Here is a 21,038-nt window from a genome sequence, read left to right on the forward strand (position 1 = left end):
GGTGGGTTGGGGATCTCAGCGCTGCTTTTTGCAGATGATGTGGTCCTGATGGCATCATCGGCCTGTGACCTTCAGCACTCACTGGATCGGTTCGCAGCCGAGTGTGAAGCGGCTGGGATGAGGATCAGCACCTCTAAATTGGAGGCCATGGTTCTCAGCAGGAAACCGATGGAGTGCCTTCTCCAGGTATGGAATGAGTCCTTACCCCAAGTGAAGGAGTTCAAGTACCTTGGGGTCTTGTTCGCGAGTGAGGGGACAAAGGAGCGGGAGATTGGTCGGAGAATCGGCGCAGCGGGTGCGGTATTACATTCAATTTATCGCACCGTTGTGACGAAAAGAGAGCTGAGCCAGAAGGCAAAGCTCTCAATCTACCGGTCAGTTTTCGTTCCTACCCTCACCTATGGTCATGAAGGCTGGGTCATGACCGACAGAACAAGATCCAGGGTACAAGCGGCCGAAATGGGCTTCCTCAGGAGGGTAGCTGGCGTCTCCCTTAGAGATAGGGTGAGAAGCTCAGTCATCCGTGAGGAGCTCAGAGTAGAGCTGCTGCTCCTTCGCGTCGAAAGGAGCCAGTTGAGGTGGTTCGGGCATCTGGTAAGTATGCCCCCTGGGCGCCTCCCTAGGGAGGTGTTCCAGGCACGTCCAGCTGGGAGGAGGCCTCGGGGAAGACCCAGGACTAGGTGGAGGAATTATATCTCCAACCTGGCCTGGGAATGCCTCGGTATCTCCCAGTCGGAGCTGGTTAATGTGGCTCGGGAAAGGGAAGTTTGGGGTCCCCTGCTGGAGCTGCTACCCCCGTGACCCGATACCGGATAAGCGGACGAAGATTGATGGATGGATGTCTACAGGAAGCCCCCAGCTAACTCTGACAGCTGTAGGGCAGCTAACATTAACTTTAGCTAAGTCTGACAGCTGTAGGACAGCTAACATTAACTTTAGTTTTCTCCATGTAGCTCCCAGCTAAGCTCCTATAACTCTGACAGCTGTAGGACAGCTAACATTAACTTTAGTTGTCTCCATGAAGCTCCCAGCTAAGCTCCTATAACTCTGAGAGCTGTAGGACAGCTAACGTTAACTTTAGCTGTCTACATGAAGCTCCCAGCTAACTCTGACAGCTGTAGGGCAGCTAACATTAACTTTAGTTTTCTCCATGAAGCTCCCAGCTAAGCTCCTATAACTCTGACAGCTGTAGGACAGCTAACATTAACTTTAGTTTTCTCCATGAAGCTCCCAGCTAAGCTCCTATAACTCTGACAGCTGTAGGACAGCTAACATTAACTTTAGCTGTCTCCATGAAGGTCCCAGCTAAGCTCCTATAACTCTGACAGCTGTAGGACAGCTAACATTAACTTTAGTTTTCTCCATGTAGCTCCCAGCTAAGCTCCTATAACTCTGACAGCTGTAGGACAGCTAACATTAACTTTAGTTGTCTCCATGAAGCTCCCAGCTAAGCTCCTATAACTCTGAGAGCTGTAGGACAGCTAACGTTAACTTTAGCTGTCTACATGAAGCTCCCAGCTAACTCTGACAGCTGTAGGGCAGCTAACATTAACTTTAGTTTTCTCCATGAAGCTCCCAGCTAAGCTCCTATAACTCTGAGAGCTGTAGGACAGCTAACGTTAACTTTAGCTGTCTACATGAAGCTCCCAGCTAACTCTGACAGCTGTAGGGCAGCTAACATTAACTTTAGTTTTCTCCATGAAGCTCCCAGCTAAGCTCCTATAACTCTGACAGCTGTAGGACAGCTAACATTAACTTTAGTTTTCTCCATGAAGCTCCCAGCTAAGCTCCTATAACTCTGACAGCTGTAGGACAGCTAACATTAACTTTAGTTTTCTCCATGAAGCTCCCAGCTAAGCTCCTATAACTCTGACAGCTGTAGGACAGCTAACATTAACTTTAGCTGTCTCCATGAAGGTCCCAGCTAAGCTCCTATAACTCTGACAGCTGTAGGACAGCTAACATTAACTTTAGCTGTCTCCATGAAGGTCCCAGCTAAGCTCCTATAACTGGCGACGCAGTTAGGAAACCAGAATGAGCTAACTATTGATAACATAAGCATTTTGGCTCGGCGGATGTAGATTTTAAAGTCATGTTAAAACTATTTCGCATCCTTCTTCTGATTTAACTCCCCATGTACTAACGTTACTCGCTACATAACGTTAGCTCACAATGGCGTGTATTTCGCACTCCCGTACTTATTGTTCATCAGACGTGACATGAGAAGAGGGAGATTAGCTAACGTTAGCCAACCTATTTATAAAAATCACATTTGAATAGTAATTTCAGCATTCGAATAGTATTATATAGTAGAATTATATTCGACTTCCAACAGCCCTAGTCTGCATTGGAATGCAAACCATGTATACAGACCTATTTGCTCGGGACTTATATTTCCTGGAGACCTCTTCTAGTTTGTCATAATGGAGGGGGTTGGGTTAGGGTGACGGATTTTATTAGATTAGTAGATTATAATCCTGTGTGAATCTACCATGTTTCTAATTAGTCAAATAAAAATTCCACCGCAAATGACGACCATATTTTGCCAAACACAGAGGTTGTTTGCTAATATTAGTCCGGTGTGAATCGGCATCTCAGGGATTCAGAGTTGTATTGGCTGCGTTGGCAATTATAAATGAAAGTTTTGACAGACCCTTGACTTCATATGTGGGGGACAATGTTGGTAAATTTGAATAAAATACGGACTTTGCTCATTCACGTGCAAATGCGCTGTACGAAACACAGACGTGGGGGGGTGGTAATTTCTAAATAACACAAGGCCCACTGGTAATTGTCCCGTCCGAATAGGGCTTATGAAGTTAGGCTTATACAGTGAAGTAGAAGTTGAGAGTCGGGGGTGATCTACAGCCTCATGTCAAATGGCAGTTTGCACTATTTACATCAAATTTCTAGGAAATAATTTATATTTCTAAATAATACCAATAAACCACATTTGGCTCTCTTCTCCCCAGATTACTAAAAAGCAGTGTTGCTGGAGCGGGGCTCTACGTCTGGGCTTCACCGCCAAAGACCCCTCCAGGATAAACCCTGACAACCTTCCCAAGTACGCCTGCCCCGACCTGGTGTCCCAGAGCGGCTTCTGGGCCAAGGCCCTGCCCGAGGAGTTTGCCAACGAGGGCAGCGTTATCGCCTTCTGGGTTGACAAGAAAGGCCGAGTCTTCTACCGCATTAACGAGTCCAGTCCCATGCTGTTCTTCAGTGGAGTACGCACAGCTGAGCCCCTCTGGGCCCTCATTGATGTTTACGGGCTGACCCGAGGAGTGCAGCTGCTAGGTAAGAAGAATAAAACGCAGAGCTGAATTACCAACCAGGCAAAACTGCCCAGACCCAGACCATCAGGGCCCTAAAAATAAATGAGTTTGTAATATTTTAATTAACTGAGTAATTTAAACTAAGAATGGAAAGGGGTTTACCAGAATAGTATATATATAACAGAATATATAAAAGAATATGATAAGGTTATGTTCCGGACTATTTTCTATATAAAATAAAAGGAAATCATTTCTAACAGTGTTTTATTGAACAAATTGAACATTGGATTGAACACAAAAGGCACCACTAAAAAAGAATGACAGTTACATTTTAAAGTGCTGTTTTCTGCTGATATTTTCTTTCAACTAACACAAAAAATCTCGTAGTGTCTATCGCGTCTATGTCGCAGCCTTTTGCGATGTGTATATTGCGCCAGTTGCTATTGCAATGACAATACAAAAATGATATACTGTGCAGCCCTAGTAGCAAACAAGATTAAATGGTTTGTGCATGCAACATTCTGAACTGCAAAAATAAAAGTACAATGAAGATACTCGATACTAGTTTTCAACACTACTGCTGGACAATAGAGACTCCAGTTGTGTTAAATCATGTTCACCGAATGAGTTACTGCATGTTTATGAGTCATAAGAAATCAACCAGCATGTTGCCCTGGATGTAGATCCCTATTAGCCATAGTGGCCATTCCAGGCAGCTACTTACATACACTGTTTCACATTAATACAAAACTCAACATTTAACCTAACAACAAAACTATACTACAAACAAATAGAAACTGGATGCAGTACAATGAGTTTAATCCCTTCCTTTTACATTTCGTTGATTGTAAAAGGCCTACTTAGAACCCAAACTCAGATTTAGTAGTTTGATAGACTAAGGAACCATAGAGTTCTTTAATCTGTTCAGTGGAGCCTGTGGGACTCTAAATCTTCTGTGTGATGGCAAGAGCTGATATTCTTCAGATACAATGTGAGAGTGGTCTGATGTAATAGCCAGAGACAACATTCTTTTTTACACAGTTTGAAAACCTGACTCAAGGATTCGACCCCCAATCCGCAAGCAGATCCGTAGCAGAGGAGCCAGTCTAGCTTTAAGCTGAACAGAGAGACAACTGTACCATGCACTGATTCCATACTGCAGAACACCGTAATATAGATTGGAAAATAATAACACGATCTGTTTGTTTGCTCCAAATGACCTCAGTCTCCAAATAAGGAAAAGTTGTTGCACTTGCTACAGATATAATTTATATATGTGCACTCCAAGATAAAGCAGCATCCCCATAGATGCCTAAAATATTTATAGGAATAAACTGGTTCAATCTTTGTGTTATGGACAGTAACAGGTGGAGGATAAGAGTTCACTGGAGGACTAAAAAAAAATTCTTGTGTCTTCTTTTGGTTAATTATTAATGAACCACTCCACTAATCTGTCCGTGCAGTACTGATGAATACTCAGATCATCTTCAGTGTCTAAAAAAAGACAAAAGTTTCAAATGATCTGAAAAAACTCAAAAATAAATAAATTTGGAAAATCAGTTTTACAATCATTTGTATAATAGTGCGTTCCATTTGTACTCTGAAGTCGGATTTCCAAGCTCGGAACTCGGACAACCACCAAGTAACATACAGTTATTAGCTCTTCTGTGTTATTTGTGTCTCACTAAATCAGTCATACACGCAGTCCCGTCCAACTTCTATCTCTGCACATGTTGCTACACTGTTTGTATACACACAAAAAACTGTGTAATGCGTTGTTATCAACTGGTATTGCTAACAATGGCTAACCTGGCTAGAACCCTGCAGAGAAAGTTTGGGAACCACTAGTATAAGGAAAAGTATGGCTCCCCAGTCCACAGTTCCTCAAGTCCTGATACTGTGTTTTTGCAAATGATATGTAACTAGTGTCCTCCCAGTAAAAAGTGTTCTGCTTATGACATTTTTATTTAAAGTCTTGTCTTCAATTATACCTTGTAATAACCCTAATAATAACTAATTATGTCAGTTTCATGTATTTTGGCACAATCTTTTACCAAAGCATCAACAATTGTGATCTAGGGATGTCCCGATCCCAATCACAGTATCGGATTCGATTTTGGCATTTTTTTACTAATAGGGGATTGGCATTCACCCCGTTTACCTTACTCCAGTCATGTACATCAGCTTGTAGTGATTGCTGCCTTTAATCACACACGCCCTGCGCCACAGACACACTGCCAGACCGCCTGGATGCCGGCATTTTCAACCCTCACCAGTGTCCGTCCAGAGAGTGTCTCGTAGCTTGCCGAAAAAAAAAGTCTGTCTTTCTTAGTCATCTGTTTTTTACAGAAGCATACAGTATTACTCAAATTCTCCACACTTACCGTGATTCCACCAGGAAACCACCACGCTTACAGGCTGTTATTCTCTGGAGCCGACATCAGTAAACACGAGAAGAAAATCAAAGTTTGACTATTAACCGCAAGAGGCGTCACAAAGTTTAGTTTTCGTTGTCCAGCGGGGAACTTGAGACTGTTTATTCTTTGGTTGTGGGTTTGCTGGGATCCTAAAGTGAACTCTTTTGGTGTTGAGAGAAAAGACTCACTTGCTGCACTAAGTTAAATACTTTACTTTTGTAAACAAAAAAACGGTGTGCAGCTCTATTATCTGAGCAAAGTATCGGATCGGGACTCGGTATCGTCAGATATTCAATAATTAAAAAATCAGACCGGATCGGGGGGAGGGGGGTCAAAAAAGCTGATTGGGACATTCCTATTGTGGTCATGTTTCTTCACTATCATCACTATTTCTTCTTTAATGCAGTTACAGTGTTTATTTCTGAAGGTGACAAAGCAGGGTTTCTTTCTAGAGGTTACCCTTCCTGTTTTTGTATACAGTAAAGCTTTCCATGAAGCAATGGAATAACAATGAACAAAGGTTATCTATATCTGACCAATATTTGGCCCCCATGTTTACACAAAAGCAGAGAGGGATAAGGGGGGGGGCTGTGCATTATCAAGGCATGCTGGGTGGGCTTAGCATGCATATCACGAAGGCATAGCCCAGGATAGTATGGGCCAGGCTTTGATGTGAGAGAATGTATACACACATTTCTTTTCCCTGGAGATTCAGTGCTGTCATCCCCTCTGCTGCTGCTGTAAAAATAGACCACCTGTCCCATAGATTGCCCTTTTGATTGTATTTGTATACTGTGTTGATGGATATCTTCAGGGCGGTGGGGGTGGATGTTTAGTGTCTTAAGTATGAGGGGGCGCATCATCAGCATAGTATCACAGTATTTTCCGTGGCAATACTGTATCGATACACAGAAGCCAAGTATCGATCTTTTGTTATTGAAATTGCACATTCAATTTTAATGTTTTGGTACTAGAATAATAAAACCAACTGCTTTTTTTAGTCCACTAGATGGTGCAGTTGAGTTTTGTTTTTGGTGATGTCAGCAGGGGTGATCATCAGCCTTCATGAGGGAAGTTGGTAATATAATAGTCTATATCCACAAAGTTCCACTTCCGGGATTTTTAACCCTAACCCGGTGCCACCGGATATTCCGACCAGTTTTCACTTTTTTCGGCCAGATGTCCGTCTCCTTCCTCTGTCTCTGTGTTGGTGTTCTAACCTCTGGTGGATTTGTGAGGACTATGGTTAACTGCTCCTCAGATCTCTGCAGGGTAAATCCAGACAGCTAGCTAGACTATCTGTCCAATCGGAGTTTCTGTTGCACGACTAAAACTACTTTTGAACGTCCACATGTTCCACCAAAACAAGTTCCTTCCTGAGACTATTTAGCAGAGGCACCGGGGCTCCGTCCGCCTAAGATGATTGTGATTGGTTTAAAGAAATGCCAATAAACCAGAGCACGTTTTTCTCCCATCCAGGAATACTGTGAGGACTAGTCCAGACCTTCATTTGCAGCGCTGTGGAGGAAGAAGGTCTGGCTATGCGAGAATAGTAAAATAATGATGGCGGCATTAGAGAAAGAAATCAGGAAAGCACTGTCTACGTTTAAATCCAAAATATGTATTTAAACGATTATTCCTTGTTATTTTTTAACAAGGAGGGGACAACCGAGTAAATTATCCTTTTAGATGAAAACAGTTTTCCTTTGTGGATTTAATTTGAAGTTGGAAAAATATTTATAAATTGCAATATATCGCAGAATATCGCAGTATGTTTAAAATCGCAATAATATCCTATCGTGGGGCCTCTTGTGATTCCCACCCCTAATAAAAAGCTGCACTTATGGTTAATAATTTCATACATTTTTGGGGGGCATTTTTAGGCCTTTATTCTATAGGACAGCTGAAGTCATGAAAGGGGAGATAGATGGGGAATGACATGCAGCAAAGGGCCACAGGTCGGAGTCAAACCTGCGGTCGCTGCGCAGAGGAGTAAACCTGCATACATGGGCGTGCACACTACCAGGTGAGCTACCCAGGCGCCGTTATGGTTCATAATTTAACGTCCTATTGCCATATTTAAGTCTGTCGTAATAAATTACTGTGTGCAGATACAAAAACATCAGATAATAGGTTATGCAGAAAACGGTTAGCAAAAAAAAAATAGCCCACTAGTCACGCGTACCACCCCAAGGTTTGCTCTGATTGCCGTCTCCGTAATGCATCTTTCAGAGAGATGTCTGACCCCTATGAACCACTGCTCCAAGCACAAGTTCAGTCAAAAAGGGGCTTCTCCTTAGCCATACTTAAGTCCTTTCTACTGTCTTTTTACAGTCAGGCCATATGCAGGGCTGCCTACAGAGTAGTGCTCATGTTCCTCAGGGGGCCAACTGACTGACATCTGCCCCCACAAACAGGGGCCTGTTCAGTGGGGTGGAACACTACTGAAGGTCGAGATAGAAATGCATCAGCCAGACTAGACACGGCCCATTGTGAAGCTGAATGGCCAATTGTGTCAGCTCTGTGCATCATGTTTCTGTGCGCAATGCTTCATGAACCTTTTCCTATCCTTGGATAAGCCCTTGGGCTTCCACATCTGAGGCCTTTCCCTCACTTTCACTCCTTATTTTATCTGGCATTTGAGGAGCTGTTTTTTTTTGTTAGTTTTTTTATGAGCCTCAGATTCTTAGTCAAACCCACAGCTTGGGAAGTGGTAAAGATGCAGCATTTTCTATTTTCATTTTTTGCTATTCCTTCTTAACGTTCCAATACCTAAGTAGACATCTTAGAACACATTAAGCTGTAGCAAAACCATTTATTTTCTCTCCATTTCAGCGTTTTTCAGCGGTGAGTGAGATTATACATTGTGCCTCCTTGGAAATACTATAATCCTTGCTACATAAAGATGGAATTAAACTCTATGGTGGATCAAGTTTCAAGCTCAAAGCATTTTGTACAGCTTGTGTATGTCGGCCATTCATAATGTAAATTAGCGAGGGGCCCTCTGGTTGTATCTCTAGTGTCTCCATTCAGCAGGGATACACTATACACACAAACATGCACACTTCACCTTTAAAAGCAGCTTCCACTGCCTATTCAAATGAATCTGCATGTCTTCATATCACTTGATCAGGGTTTCCGTGGGGTCCAAAAAAGTCTAAAATTTCAATATCAAAATTGTAGTAGTAGTGTGTATTGTGTTCTAGGTCTTACAGGTCTTTATTTTCATACTTTTTTTTACTCTACCTCTAATTCTATTTAAAGCGCTCCATGCTTTAGAATGTTTTTATTTAATTTTTTGGGATTCTGTGGTGTTGTAGTTCTTTCTTTCGCTAGTTCAAATATATGTAAATATGTTTTACGACTACAAATAAGACCAACATGCAAGTTATATTGCAGCCAATCAGCTTTCTTGTTATTGACTCAAATCTCTTTCGGATAGTACCACAGACAAACAGATTTTATTCTTCAGCTATTGGAAAGTGCAAATTTAACAATACTTAAAAAGAACTGAATTTATTGCTTGGTTAAAGCCAGTTGCTAACAACATATTTGAAGCCTACTGCTTCTAATGCAATAAAAGCAATTCATTTTACAACTGCATTTTGTAAATAGGTCTTAAATTTAATTCATAAAGGTCTTAAAAAGGTCTTAAATTTGACTCGGTGAAACCTGCAGAAACCGTGTTGATATGCTTTTCCATCCAGCTGTTGCATTATGTAGCTCATGTTATGCCATCCATTTTATTTAACGTCTCCTGTGTATTCACTCACTGTCGGTATATATTTGGTGTAGGTTGGCTGCTTTGCTTTAGCATGACTAATGGTTAGACAAGTAGAAGGCAGGTCTTCTCACAGGAGCTCACAGGTTGTTATTCTTCCTGCTCTTCCAACCTACAGAAAATGAATTTCATCCTTTTTTGTCCTTAATATGGAGCTTACTAGAACCCATACATAAAAATGACTGCTCTAAAAGAGGAATTTAAGAATGACTTGACTGGAGTTACTAAACGCAGCAGACATGATTTGGTTGTTTTTGATCTTTATAATAAGTACAAATGTATCTGGGAACAACCCATTCTCACTCCCAACTCGTCAAATTCGGACGCTTGGTCAGCGTCTCTCAGTGTCAGATACGATGCAAAAAGCACCCTTCAGCGTCTGTGTGGAACGCACCGGGCAGAGCATCAGCTCGACCGTGGCACTGTATGATGACATCACATGAAGAGAGACAACGCTAGAGAGTAGTATGAAAGCCCTAAATGTTGCATAATGAGGCAGGTTGGGGTGGTGGATGGGTCAATCAACACAGGACTTAATTAAATTGGATTTATAGTATCAAATCATAACCAGAGTTATCTCAGGACACTTTACAGATAGAGGAGGTCTAGACCACACTCTATGATTTACAAAGACCCAACAATTCTAGTAATTCCCCCAAGAGCAAGCATAAATGCATAAATGCGACAGTGGCAAGGAAAAACTCCCTTTTTAGGGAGAAAGCTGGGACAGACCCAGGCTCTTGGTAGGCGGTGTCTGACGGTGCCAGTTGGGGGTGTGATGAACAGTGGCAATGATAGTCACAATAAAGATAATGACTAGAAATAGTAGTTGTAGTAGTTCATGGTGTTGCAGGGCACTGCAGGATGCTACAGGGCATAGCAGGGCACAGCAGGACATAGCAGGGCACTGCAGAGCGTAGCAGGGTGTAACAGGGCATAGCAGGGCGTGGAGCAGGACCACGACGATAGCTGCAACCATGATTTAGGTGCCATCCTAATCCAAGGAAACATGCTGGGCGAAAAAAAAGCATAGGGACTCCAGAGAACAAGCTCCCCAGAGCTAGGTTAGTAACAAGCATTTCTGTGGCAACACACCCTCCCCCGCCGGTCTAGGCGAACGCTGCAACTCCTCACTCCCTAAATATACGTAAGCTTTCTATGAAGAGAAGCAGAATTAGGGTCGGGGTGTGCCATGACTGTGGCTACACACCTTCCCCCGCCGGTCTAGGCGAACGCTGCAACTCCTCACTCCCTAACTGTAAGCTTTATCAAAGAGGAGAGTTTTAAGTTTACTTTTAAATGTGGTGATGGTGTCTGCCCCCCGAACCCAGACTGGGATCTGGTTCCACAGGAGAGGAGCCTGATAGCTAAATGCTCTGGCTCCCATCCTACTTTTAGAGACTCTAGGAACCACAAGTAACTCTGCATTCTGGGAGCGCGGCGCTCTAGTGGGACAATAAGGTACTAAGAGCTCTTCAAGATATGATGGTGTTTGACCATAGGTCAGAAGAAGGATTTTAACCAGGAGTCCGGGATTTGTGTCCCATTCTTGTCCCGCATGTCACTGAAACGTACATTTAATAACCCCACCCACCATCTTTTCCTAAACCTAACTGTCCTGTTCTTGTGCCGCATGACAGTTAAACGTACATCCCGACCCAGAGCCTCAAAAAGTGACGGCAAGAATCCCAAACAAGTGCGTCTAAATATGACGCCAAAGGAGACCTTTAGCGTCAATAACAATGCCAAAGGCATATGCCCAAGCGTCCATATTTTACGCGATGGGAGAGAGAATGTGTTGCTGGGAACACCTTTAAAGAGACAGTTCACCCCAAAATCCAAAATACATATTTTCTCCGTCTTACCTGTCGTGTTATCTATCAATCTAGTTAGTTTTGGTGTGAGTTGCCCAGTGTTGAGAGATATAATATAATGGAACTAGATGGCACTCGGGTTTGGGTGCTCCAATCGGAAAAAATCTCAACAGAAATCATGACCCGGTTACTCAAGTTAATCATCAGACCTGGTTGTGAGCAGTTTCATGTAGGAACTATTTTCTTTCTACCGAAACTACACCCGCGCAAACTATCACCATGCAGAAGGAAGCGACAATAGCAACAATAATATTCTAATAGTTTGATACTGCTAGCTCACCTGAGCTGGCTTATACTACAGCTCAGCCGAGGACGCCGTTATTGTTTCCAAATCTCGCTCCATGAGTACGCTTCCTTCTGTGTGGTGATACAGTTGGCGAATGTATACAGAACTGGGTGTGAGTTACCCAGTGCACAAAACCAAAACAATCTAGACTGATAAATAGCACTACAGGTAAGGGGGTGAACTGCTTCTTTAAACACCCGTAACTTCATTAAACTGAGTTTTTGGCCTCTTTGGAACAGCAGAGGCAAGCTGTAACACTGAAGAGTTGTCACTGTTTAAGTTGATATGGTGAATAGCTGCCTATTTACACATCCAGCACACTTTGAGCAACATGAGCATTCATTTGGAGTTTTTTTTGGAGAATCTGCGTCCAATATTCACTCTCCTTTTAGCTCTGTTTGGTTCCCCACTTTCTTCTTAAAAAAACATCTCGCTCTTCAGCCGATAACTGCTTCATGTTCAGCGATCACTTGATAACTCTGTCTGCTGTCTGCTGCTGGATATTTAGTACAGTGGGTTTATCTGAGATTTTTCACTGAGAACAGCTGCCTGCTCGGACTGTAAATGAGGTGTCTGAAAGCAGTGAGAGTGAACCAAAACAGTAGGTTTGCAAGAGGTGAAACCAAAACAATGAAGTAAAAGACGCTAAAACGCTCCTTAGAGCGATACTGCAGTCAGGTTTTAATTCTCTGTAAGTTTGTCTCTGCAAGTGATCCCTTGTACATTGCACATACATTTGACCCATTTTAAAATATTGATTAGTGCAGCTTTAATCAGGTGGATTATGTTAATAATGAGTATTTAAAATGAGGTAATCAGTCATGGGATTCATTCTTAGCCTCTGAGCCAAAAGACGCACTGGCAAGTCCAAGCAATGTTTTACATACAACACTCCTACTCCAAAAATATGAATTATTTCATTTTAGACATTTATTTACTATTTTACTTATATATTATGCTACTTTGGTGAACCCAAGACTTTTGTAAACTCATTTCAAGCACCAAAACAATTTTGTGTAGGTTTGTTTTCACAAGAGATTTGAAAAAATATTTCCACATTAGGGCCAAATTATCTCTTTATACGTTGCTCTGGAACAATTTTGGTCATCACTAAACTGATGCTGAGTTTGTTCTGAACATGTTGATATGAAACACATGGGGATAGGTTATATGCAACTATCCTTAAAAGGAGAATTCAAGAAGATATATAAAAGGCCCTTAGACCTCAGAGGGTTAATATTAAAATATTGATTATAGCTGCTATAATGTTCTTGAAATATCTTAGCATGTGTTCAGAGCAACATCTTTGCTTTATATGTTTAGATGTATCCTCTGTTCAGCAAATGAGGTCAGAGCAGAAGTAAAAGAGGGAAGGATGACCCTGGGCGACATTTGGAACGGCTTTGATGTAGAAAGATTGAAATAAGAGCCGTATCATGTGATAAATCACAGGATTCAACAGGGGGATACATCATACATGACAGGAACAAGCCCGTGAGCACGATGACAGCAATGCTGTCAGAGGTTCCTCCTCCCCCCTTCAACCTGCTAACCAAGCTGAGACAGGAAAAAAAGATGGGGCATCCACAGTGACTGCATAAACACATGCATGTAGGAGAGTATACTTGAACACAATCTGTTTTTATGCTTCTGCCACAAAGATAAGATAAGATCAAACTTTATTGTCTGTTCACACAGAAAAGGTTCTTGCATCGTCTGCTCCAACTATCAACAGATTAGTTTACAGATTCAAAAAACACAAACATAAGAAAACATCTGTATGGTCACCCAACAAACATCACACACACACACACACACACACACACACACACACACACACACACACACACACATATACATATATCTGAACATATAATATTTATGATTGTCATGATTGCAGTCCCACAATGATACACAGGTCACATGTTTGTGTGGGGAGGTGGGGGGGAGTGTTTTTTTTTTCCCTGCTTAGGTGCCTGAGGTAGCAGGTGATTGACTGCACCTGGCCTTGACTTGGGCAAATACAATATTGCGGCACTTTGGCAGGATAATCTTTAGGCCAGACTGAAGCTGTCCCCACAGGCTTGAAATCCAACAAGCCAGAAAAAGTTGTTTAATATATAGCCCAGTTCCTAAGGTTAGCTGTCACTCTCGTTATGTACACACACATGCACACACACACATGCACACAGCAGAACTTTACTAGACATCGGGAAGGAAGCTGATTTACTGAGTAATTCCAGCTGTTTGTGAAGCCAGCAGGTCTCAGATTGTATGAGTCAGTCACAGTGGAGCTTTAATCAAGAGAGGGCCCTGTGTGGGACTTCCCTGGAGGACGAGAGAATAAAATCTGATTGCAAAGCCTCAAGGCTGCTAACACCTTTCAACCAGGTGGATGCAGAGAAGGGGCTTTGTCACCTCAAAGCAGCAAGGCAGTTCATTTAGTTCATAGAAAACGTGGTGTCCTGGAAGAAAGGCTATCTCTCTAGTCTATCAGGAAAACTGCATGTACACTGCGGGGTGGAAACACTGAAGAGCTTCTGACGTCTGTAGCGTTATGAAAGATTGTCCTCGGGTGATGGATTGAATTACACTGTTGCTCTTGACATGTGAATGATTTCCCATTGCATCTTTAGGGAGCGACAATGTTTGATGTCACTAGATTATTTGCATAGCAGGGTTATAGTCAAATAAAAACTAAAAGAAAATGAGCAGTAAAAAAATATCTTTTAGTAATGTGAAACTAAATAAAAACTAAAACCCTGTGTTTTGAATGAATATGTCACTACATACTTCCGAGATACCTGATTATACCTGGCCCTGACAAAAACAAACTACTGTAAAACGGAAACTAACCTAAAACTAGCAAACACCCTCGAAAACACTCTAAAAACAAACTAAAACTAAACTAATATGAAATCCAAAAGTCAAACTCAAAGGAATAAAAACTAATTGAAAATTCTAAACTCTTATAACCTTGTGGCAGAGCTATTGTTATAATGAGAAAACATTTTGAAAATGGTAATTTTTTTAATCAAATCAACCAGAAAACATGATGCATGTTTCTTACAGGCATGACCTGAAACTTAAAGCCGTGTGCTCTTTCTTTGATGTATCTCTGTATATATGATACGACAATCCCCTCTCTGTCATGCATGTGTTTATTTTGCAGGACAAATCAGCATTGATTGTAGCCATGTGCTTTTGTGTAAAGATGACAGATGTGGGCTAGGTGAAAGAAGAAACTAATCCTGGAAACTGAAGCCCTTCAGAGAGTAAAACAATGTGTGAAGGCTTGATGGATGAAGGCGCGGCAGGCCCCGACTCTTTGTTTGTGTCTTTCCCAAGACGTGTCTGAAAAGAGCTAGCTTATCTCTGACAGCGTCAGCTCGTGAGGCAGGGTCGTCCTGTTTGAAGCTCTCACAACATGTCAGTGTTGGCAAGGCATAAGTGAAGAATGCCATCTCTGGTAGAAATGACATCTGTCATGAGTTCTCATGTAGCTTTCCAGCTGGTCTGGTCCAAGAGCAGCTTCCATACGTGCATGTGTTCAGAGGTTTCCCTTACTGATGTTACAAGTGTAGGAAATGGTGACCAGGCACAATTTTTTGTAATGCAATGCAGGACCCGTCAAGCACGTCTACTGTCCACTTTGAATGAAGTGTGTTTTACGATGATAAAAGTCCTGATTATTTACATGGAGTCTGGTGTAGTTTGGTGATGGTGACTCCGGGGCTGTTTCATGTTAAACTAAAGGATTTTACTCTTTAACAAAAAGGTCTATCTCTGTAGGGATCCTTTCCATAATGTTGTCAGACACTTACAGTAAAAATCTGAGCCTGCTAGTGGCAAAACATGTTTTGTGGACGTAAATTGGAAGGTGCGCAATTGCCCATTAATTTTACATTGTAGGTTGTTTCCCTGCTGCCGACTGCAGTCGTCTCACTTAATACTGGACCAATCAGTCACACAAAAACATAGAAAAATAGGGTCAAGGTTGAAAAAAATGAAGTTACCCTTTAACAATAATTAGGACAAAAGACATAAATGTAAAGATAGGGCCCTTCAAATACTGTTATATACATGTAGCTTCTTGTAGCGAGTAGGGTACAGTCCCTTTACAAACCCTCTCAGGCTTCATTATTATGCATAACTAGCAACTTAAGAGCATTATCATATTAACATATTAATAACATATGAAATTTGGATTGAACCAGTTGGTCTGGTGTTGGCTCACGTGTAAATATGATGTTAGCCTTAGCATATTGGTGCAAAGTAAGTGTATAGAAGTGGGTTGAGAGAACAGGAGAGTGTTTGAGTGGATTAGCACAACCTTCATCAATGGTATAATTTGGTTTGCTTTTCCCTTCCCACATCATTTGGAGAGACTAATTATTATGAAATACTTGCTGAATATCTAAGGACAATTAGAAGAACTTAGCAAGGGACGAGATGAGAGGAATTTTAAACCCAACTCTAATTATGAAAGTCCCAAAGTGTTGAGAAAGACAAACACGTTTTAAATGTTACTGGATTCTAGAATTTTATAATTAAAAAAATATAGCAGGTTTTCTAAGGATACAATAAAAGGTATATGTTCAAGAAAGATTTTAGAAAAAATAAATAACTCAGTACTTCTCGAATACTTGTGTATTTGTGTTTTTGCACTTTTGGTCACTGTGTGTGCTTTGGCTCTCTCCATACTATGCTCTACTCCACTCCTAGGACTCCACTAACATAAGTCATCTGGAATGACAGAAGTCTATTAAGAACGTTTGTTGTGTTATCCAGCTCAGAGAGAGAGACAGACCAGGGCTCCCATGCTTCTGGGAGAAACCGATTACTTTCAGTGAAATGGTGATTTGATTATTGGCGCACTTGACTGGCACTGGTGTTTGACTTGGCAGGCCTCAGCCTCCCAGTTAATAGCAGTACTTACCAAATCCTGATGCTCCACACACACCCTCCAACGAAAATACACAAAGCAGAAAAGATGGTGTAAATCTGACTTCTTTTGTACTCATTTAGGGAACGTAGTTTAGTGTTGTAAAGACCTCTAGGCATCAAGCAAAGCAAATTCAAAATTCAAATTCTTGGCTGAAAGGTTGCTACATATAATTCATGATGGATGTTGGTCAGAGAGCTCAAAAGGCCAAGAAGAATAAACTGGATTTGTATGATTTGGCATTTAGAATTTTAAATGACTGTACCTTGGCTGGATACTCCAGTTCACTAAATTCCTCTTCAAAGAAACAGATCAGAAGACATGAATGAAATAATTCCATTTAGAACTTTATCAGTAGGGAGAGATCCAACAGATAACTTTTTAATGGGGGTAAACTAGAGGTAACTTGTCAAGACTGATGTGGAGTTTCCTGTTTTTGCTCAACTCTGTGTCTCTCCCGTGCTCAAAAGAAGTTATTTTACCGATAATTCACAGTGTGATGTTCAGCTCATGTTGCTCTCGTTCTTCAGGAAATTCCGCAGGATGTCACTCTTTTTGTCCGTTTTTGGATGTCCCGTTAGCTTCCTCTGTCTCTGTGTTGGCGTTCTAACCTCTGGTGGATTTGTGAGGACTATGGTTAACTGCTCCTCAGATCTCTGCAGGGTAAATCCAGACAGCTAGCTAGACTATCTGTCCAATCTGAGTTTTCTGTTGCACGACTAAAACTACTTTTGAACGTACACATGTTCCACCAAAACAAGTTCCTTCCTGAGACTATTTAGCAGAGGCACCGGGGCTCTGTCCGGAGCTTAGCACTGCCCAGGACGATTGTGATTGGTTTAAAGAAATGCCAATAAACCAGAGAACATTTTTCTCCCATCCAGGAATACTGTGTGGACTATCCAGACTGGCAATGCAAGACTAGAACGTAAGAGACGTCAACTCTTTCAACAGCCAATAGCAAAGTCATCTTGTAAAGTCAGCTACAATAAAATGGTCCATAATCCATTTTATGTCAGTTACAAACTGTTAACGGAGGCGCAACGTGCGCCTGCAAGCACGTACAGTGGAGCGAGCTGGAGAGTGACTAAAGAGAGGGAGCGCCTAGGACACCACCATGAATCAGAGAAATAAAACGTCTTTTTGCCGATTCATCACTAGAAATGTAACTGTAGCAACCATCTCCCTAACACTAACGTCCACATTCATATTGATAATGATATATTCAGCTACAAAAAGCCTGGAAGTCGGACGGAAGTACAAAGAGTCGTTGCTATGGAAATGATACACCGTCTTGTCTTGTCTCATTGCTGTGAACTGGCAGGTTTTAGAACGCTGCAGACCGGCGCGTTGCAAGTAGTTACAAGTTTAGACTTAGAGTCTTTGGTCTGAGCTGGGCTGTAAGATTCTCTGTGCCACATAGTTTAACATTAAAACATGATTTATAAAATCATGCCAACAATTATTTTTTAATAGCTTAGTATTCTATGCACTAAAAATGTATGTGTAAAGGCTTCAGGCCACCTTACACATTATTGTAGGTCCAGTTTAATATGCAACTTCATTTTATACAATATATTTAGTAGGGGGTCCCTGCTCTGTCTCTCTTTTAGTTAAGGGTCCTTGGCTCACAGTTCAAGCAAGTGGATGACCACGCCTAATCGCATATACAATTCAAAAATAATGCAGTCATGTGCTGTGATTATGCTCCTATTTTAAAGATAATTTATTATAACTGGGGTCATATTTTCTTAGTTTCGGCCCTCATTCCATCCTATAATATTTAACATCGACTCACCTAATTAAGTACTGAGTTCTTGAACACTGCAACATCAATAAAAAGAAGTGTGATTGGCCAGGTAACATGAGAAAGCAGATGGTTGTACAGGGTTTAAACCAACTGAGGTTCACCAAACGTCTTTGGAAAAGAAAACAAAGCTGAACAGTAAATATACCTAAGCCCACTCCCTGGTTCAACTTCCTGATAATTACGATATTTGGGTCACGCGCACTTATGTTTTTTACCTCCAAATAAAGGTTAGAGTTGCTACGGTAAGTTAATAGACAGGAAACTACTTTTTTAATCAATGAATCGTTCAATAATCTTTCAAACAAAAATGCCAAACATTCTCTGGTTCCAGCTTCTCAAATGTGACAATTTTTAGACTGTTAGTCTGAAAAAATAAGCAAATTGAAGACATTGCCATTAGAGGATGGATACCCGGACCGGGCTCGGGTCGGGTATCCATCCTCTAATGGCAATGTCTTCAATTTGCTTATTTTTTCAGACAGATATATTTAGAAATAATGTTCGGGTCGGGCTCTGTCACATCAGCGCGATAAGGTTTGTTGTAAAATGGTGCTGTGGCTCCTTTAAGAGAGCTCAGTGTGTGTGTGTGTGTGTGTGTGTGTGTGTGTGTGTGTGTGTGTGTGTGTGTGTGTGTAAAGTGGGCAGAAGAGAGATAGAGAAAGAGGAAGCAGACGTGTAGATGCGACCGGAGCAGAGTTGGTGAATAAGTTTAGTTTGTGTGTCTGAGATAAACTCCAGACTGAAAGCCAAGTTCATTCATCTGCTCACCAGAAACAGGATTTTAACCTCCACGTTATTCGTGTCATAACGGCGGCCCTGGAGGTAACCAGTCCCCTGGTTTTCTGATCACCGTCGGAAACAAAGCACACATTGAAGATTTTAAATAAACAGCTGATTAACGTGAGCTTGTTGCCCCGTGTGAGCTGATGACCTCATCTGTTGACATTCCTGAAGGTCTTCCTCCAGCTGCTTAATAAAAGCTTTCACACAAACACACCTACATGTGTCGTTAGTCTGAGAAAATATTAGATTTTAACTGTCGGGCTCGGGTCGGGTTCGGTTACTGCTCCATCGGACACGGGCCGGGCTCGGACAGAAAAATGCAGCCCGATCACCACTCTAATTGCCATAACCTCTGAGAAATTGGTATTCTTTCACTACATCATTTGACATTTCATAATCAATTCAGCAAGAAATGAGAAATTATTATTTTTTTAGGAAAATAATAATAGTTGCAGGCCTAAACTGGATAATGTATCTAAACTCTTGCTTACAACCTGCCTGATATGGCTGTGTTACCAAATCTCAGCAATTACATTGGAGCGCGTGATGCTAATATTACTCATAGAAATGATTGCCACAGACATGAAAGTGAAACCCAAGTTGGCATGATATCTGGGATTATATTTTAAAGCAATAGTCATTGGGGCTTCTTCCTCTGAGGCAGCACAACAAGCTGTGAACACATCATTGACATATTCTGACCTTTGAAGTAGATATGGCTAATGTGTTTGCAGCTAGTTGCCTTTTTACACATCAGTTACAGAGCAACATTAGCATTCATTTGCAGTCGTATGTTTGGCCATCCAACAAATGTAAGTCCAATATTGACTCTCCTTTTAGCTGTGGTTTAATCTCCACCGGCTCCTGAGGGAAATATTTGGCTCTCTAACTGATGAATGCTCCACTGTGTTTACGACTGTCTGTCTGTCTGTCTGTCTGCCTGCTGTTTGGTGGTCTGTTCTAGTGTACAGTAGATTTAGCCAAGCTTTATCTCTGAGAACAGCTGCCTGATGCTGCTGTACACGAGGTTGAGGAGAGCAGTGGGACTAAACCAAAACAGTAAAAATGTGGGCCTTGAAATCAAAACACAAGGCTCCAAATTGAGTGACACTTCTGTGTGGTTGTCACTGCAAGCAACAGCTTTCATATTACACATAGTCACTGCTAGGGCTGGATATACCAATGGTTTTCCCGAATTGTCTCGATTTCAATTCAAAAGGTCCCAATTCGATTACATTTCAATTCAATATTAATTAGATTAGGGAAATTTCAGTTACAATGCCAATTTTAGTTGGAATATCAAAATATACATACATAATAATATGAAATAGTTATACAAATACAATAAAGTTTGTTAAAAGTACTTTTTACTTAACAGGACTAATGTGACAGTCATTGCCAAACTACAGCCAACAGTCAACACAATATAGTGCAACTGTAGACTACAGCCAGTGAGTAGAGGGACTATGTTGACATGACTATGTTGTTGTATGACAAATAGACAGTAGTTGTGCACCGTGAGGTTACGGTCATTTCAGCAGACCCAAAACAGCTTTTCATAGTTTAATTTTGTTTCTGTCCACTTTGAGTGAAGTGTGTTTTACGATGCTAAAATTACTGTTTATTTACATGGAGTCTGGTGGGTTTAGCGAACACAATTTTGCAGATCTTTTTATGTTTAAAAAAAGGATCTTACTCTTTAACAGAAAGGTCAACCTCCTTAGAAATCCTTCCCATAATGTTGTCAGACACTTATCATATTAATCTGAGTCTGTCAGCGGCAAAGCAGCACTTTAGTGAAGGTAAATACAAGCTGGACAATTGTCCTATTAACTTATTTTCCACTTGAGTGAATATTTGTAGTTAACGT

The 21,038-nt window shown here is 41.4% G+C and overlaps 1 protein-coding gene across 1 annotated transcript in view; it reads left to right on the plus strand.

Moving 5' to 3' along the window:
- The window catches only part of neurl1aa (neuralized E3 ubiquitin protein ligase 1Aa), a gene marked incomplete at its 3' end in the record, with an annotated part of 73,277 nt that overhangs the window by 40,393 nt on the left and 11,846 nt on the right, over positions 1-21,038 (plus strand). The window contains exon 3 of the mRNA XM_078268010.1: positions 2,973-3,294. Coding sequence (XP_078124136.1) covers positions 2,973-3,294 — 322 coding nt within the window. The remainder of the gene's footprint in view (positions 1-2,972; positions 3,295-21,038) is intronic.

Source organism: Sander vitreus, chromosome 2 (genome assembly GCF_031162955.1).
Source record: "Sander vitreus isolate 19-12246 chromosome 2, sanVit1, whole genome shotgun sequence".
NCBI classification, from domain to species: domain Eukaryota; kingdom Metazoa; phylum Chordata; class Actinopteri; order Perciformes; family Percidae; genus Sander; species Sander vitreus.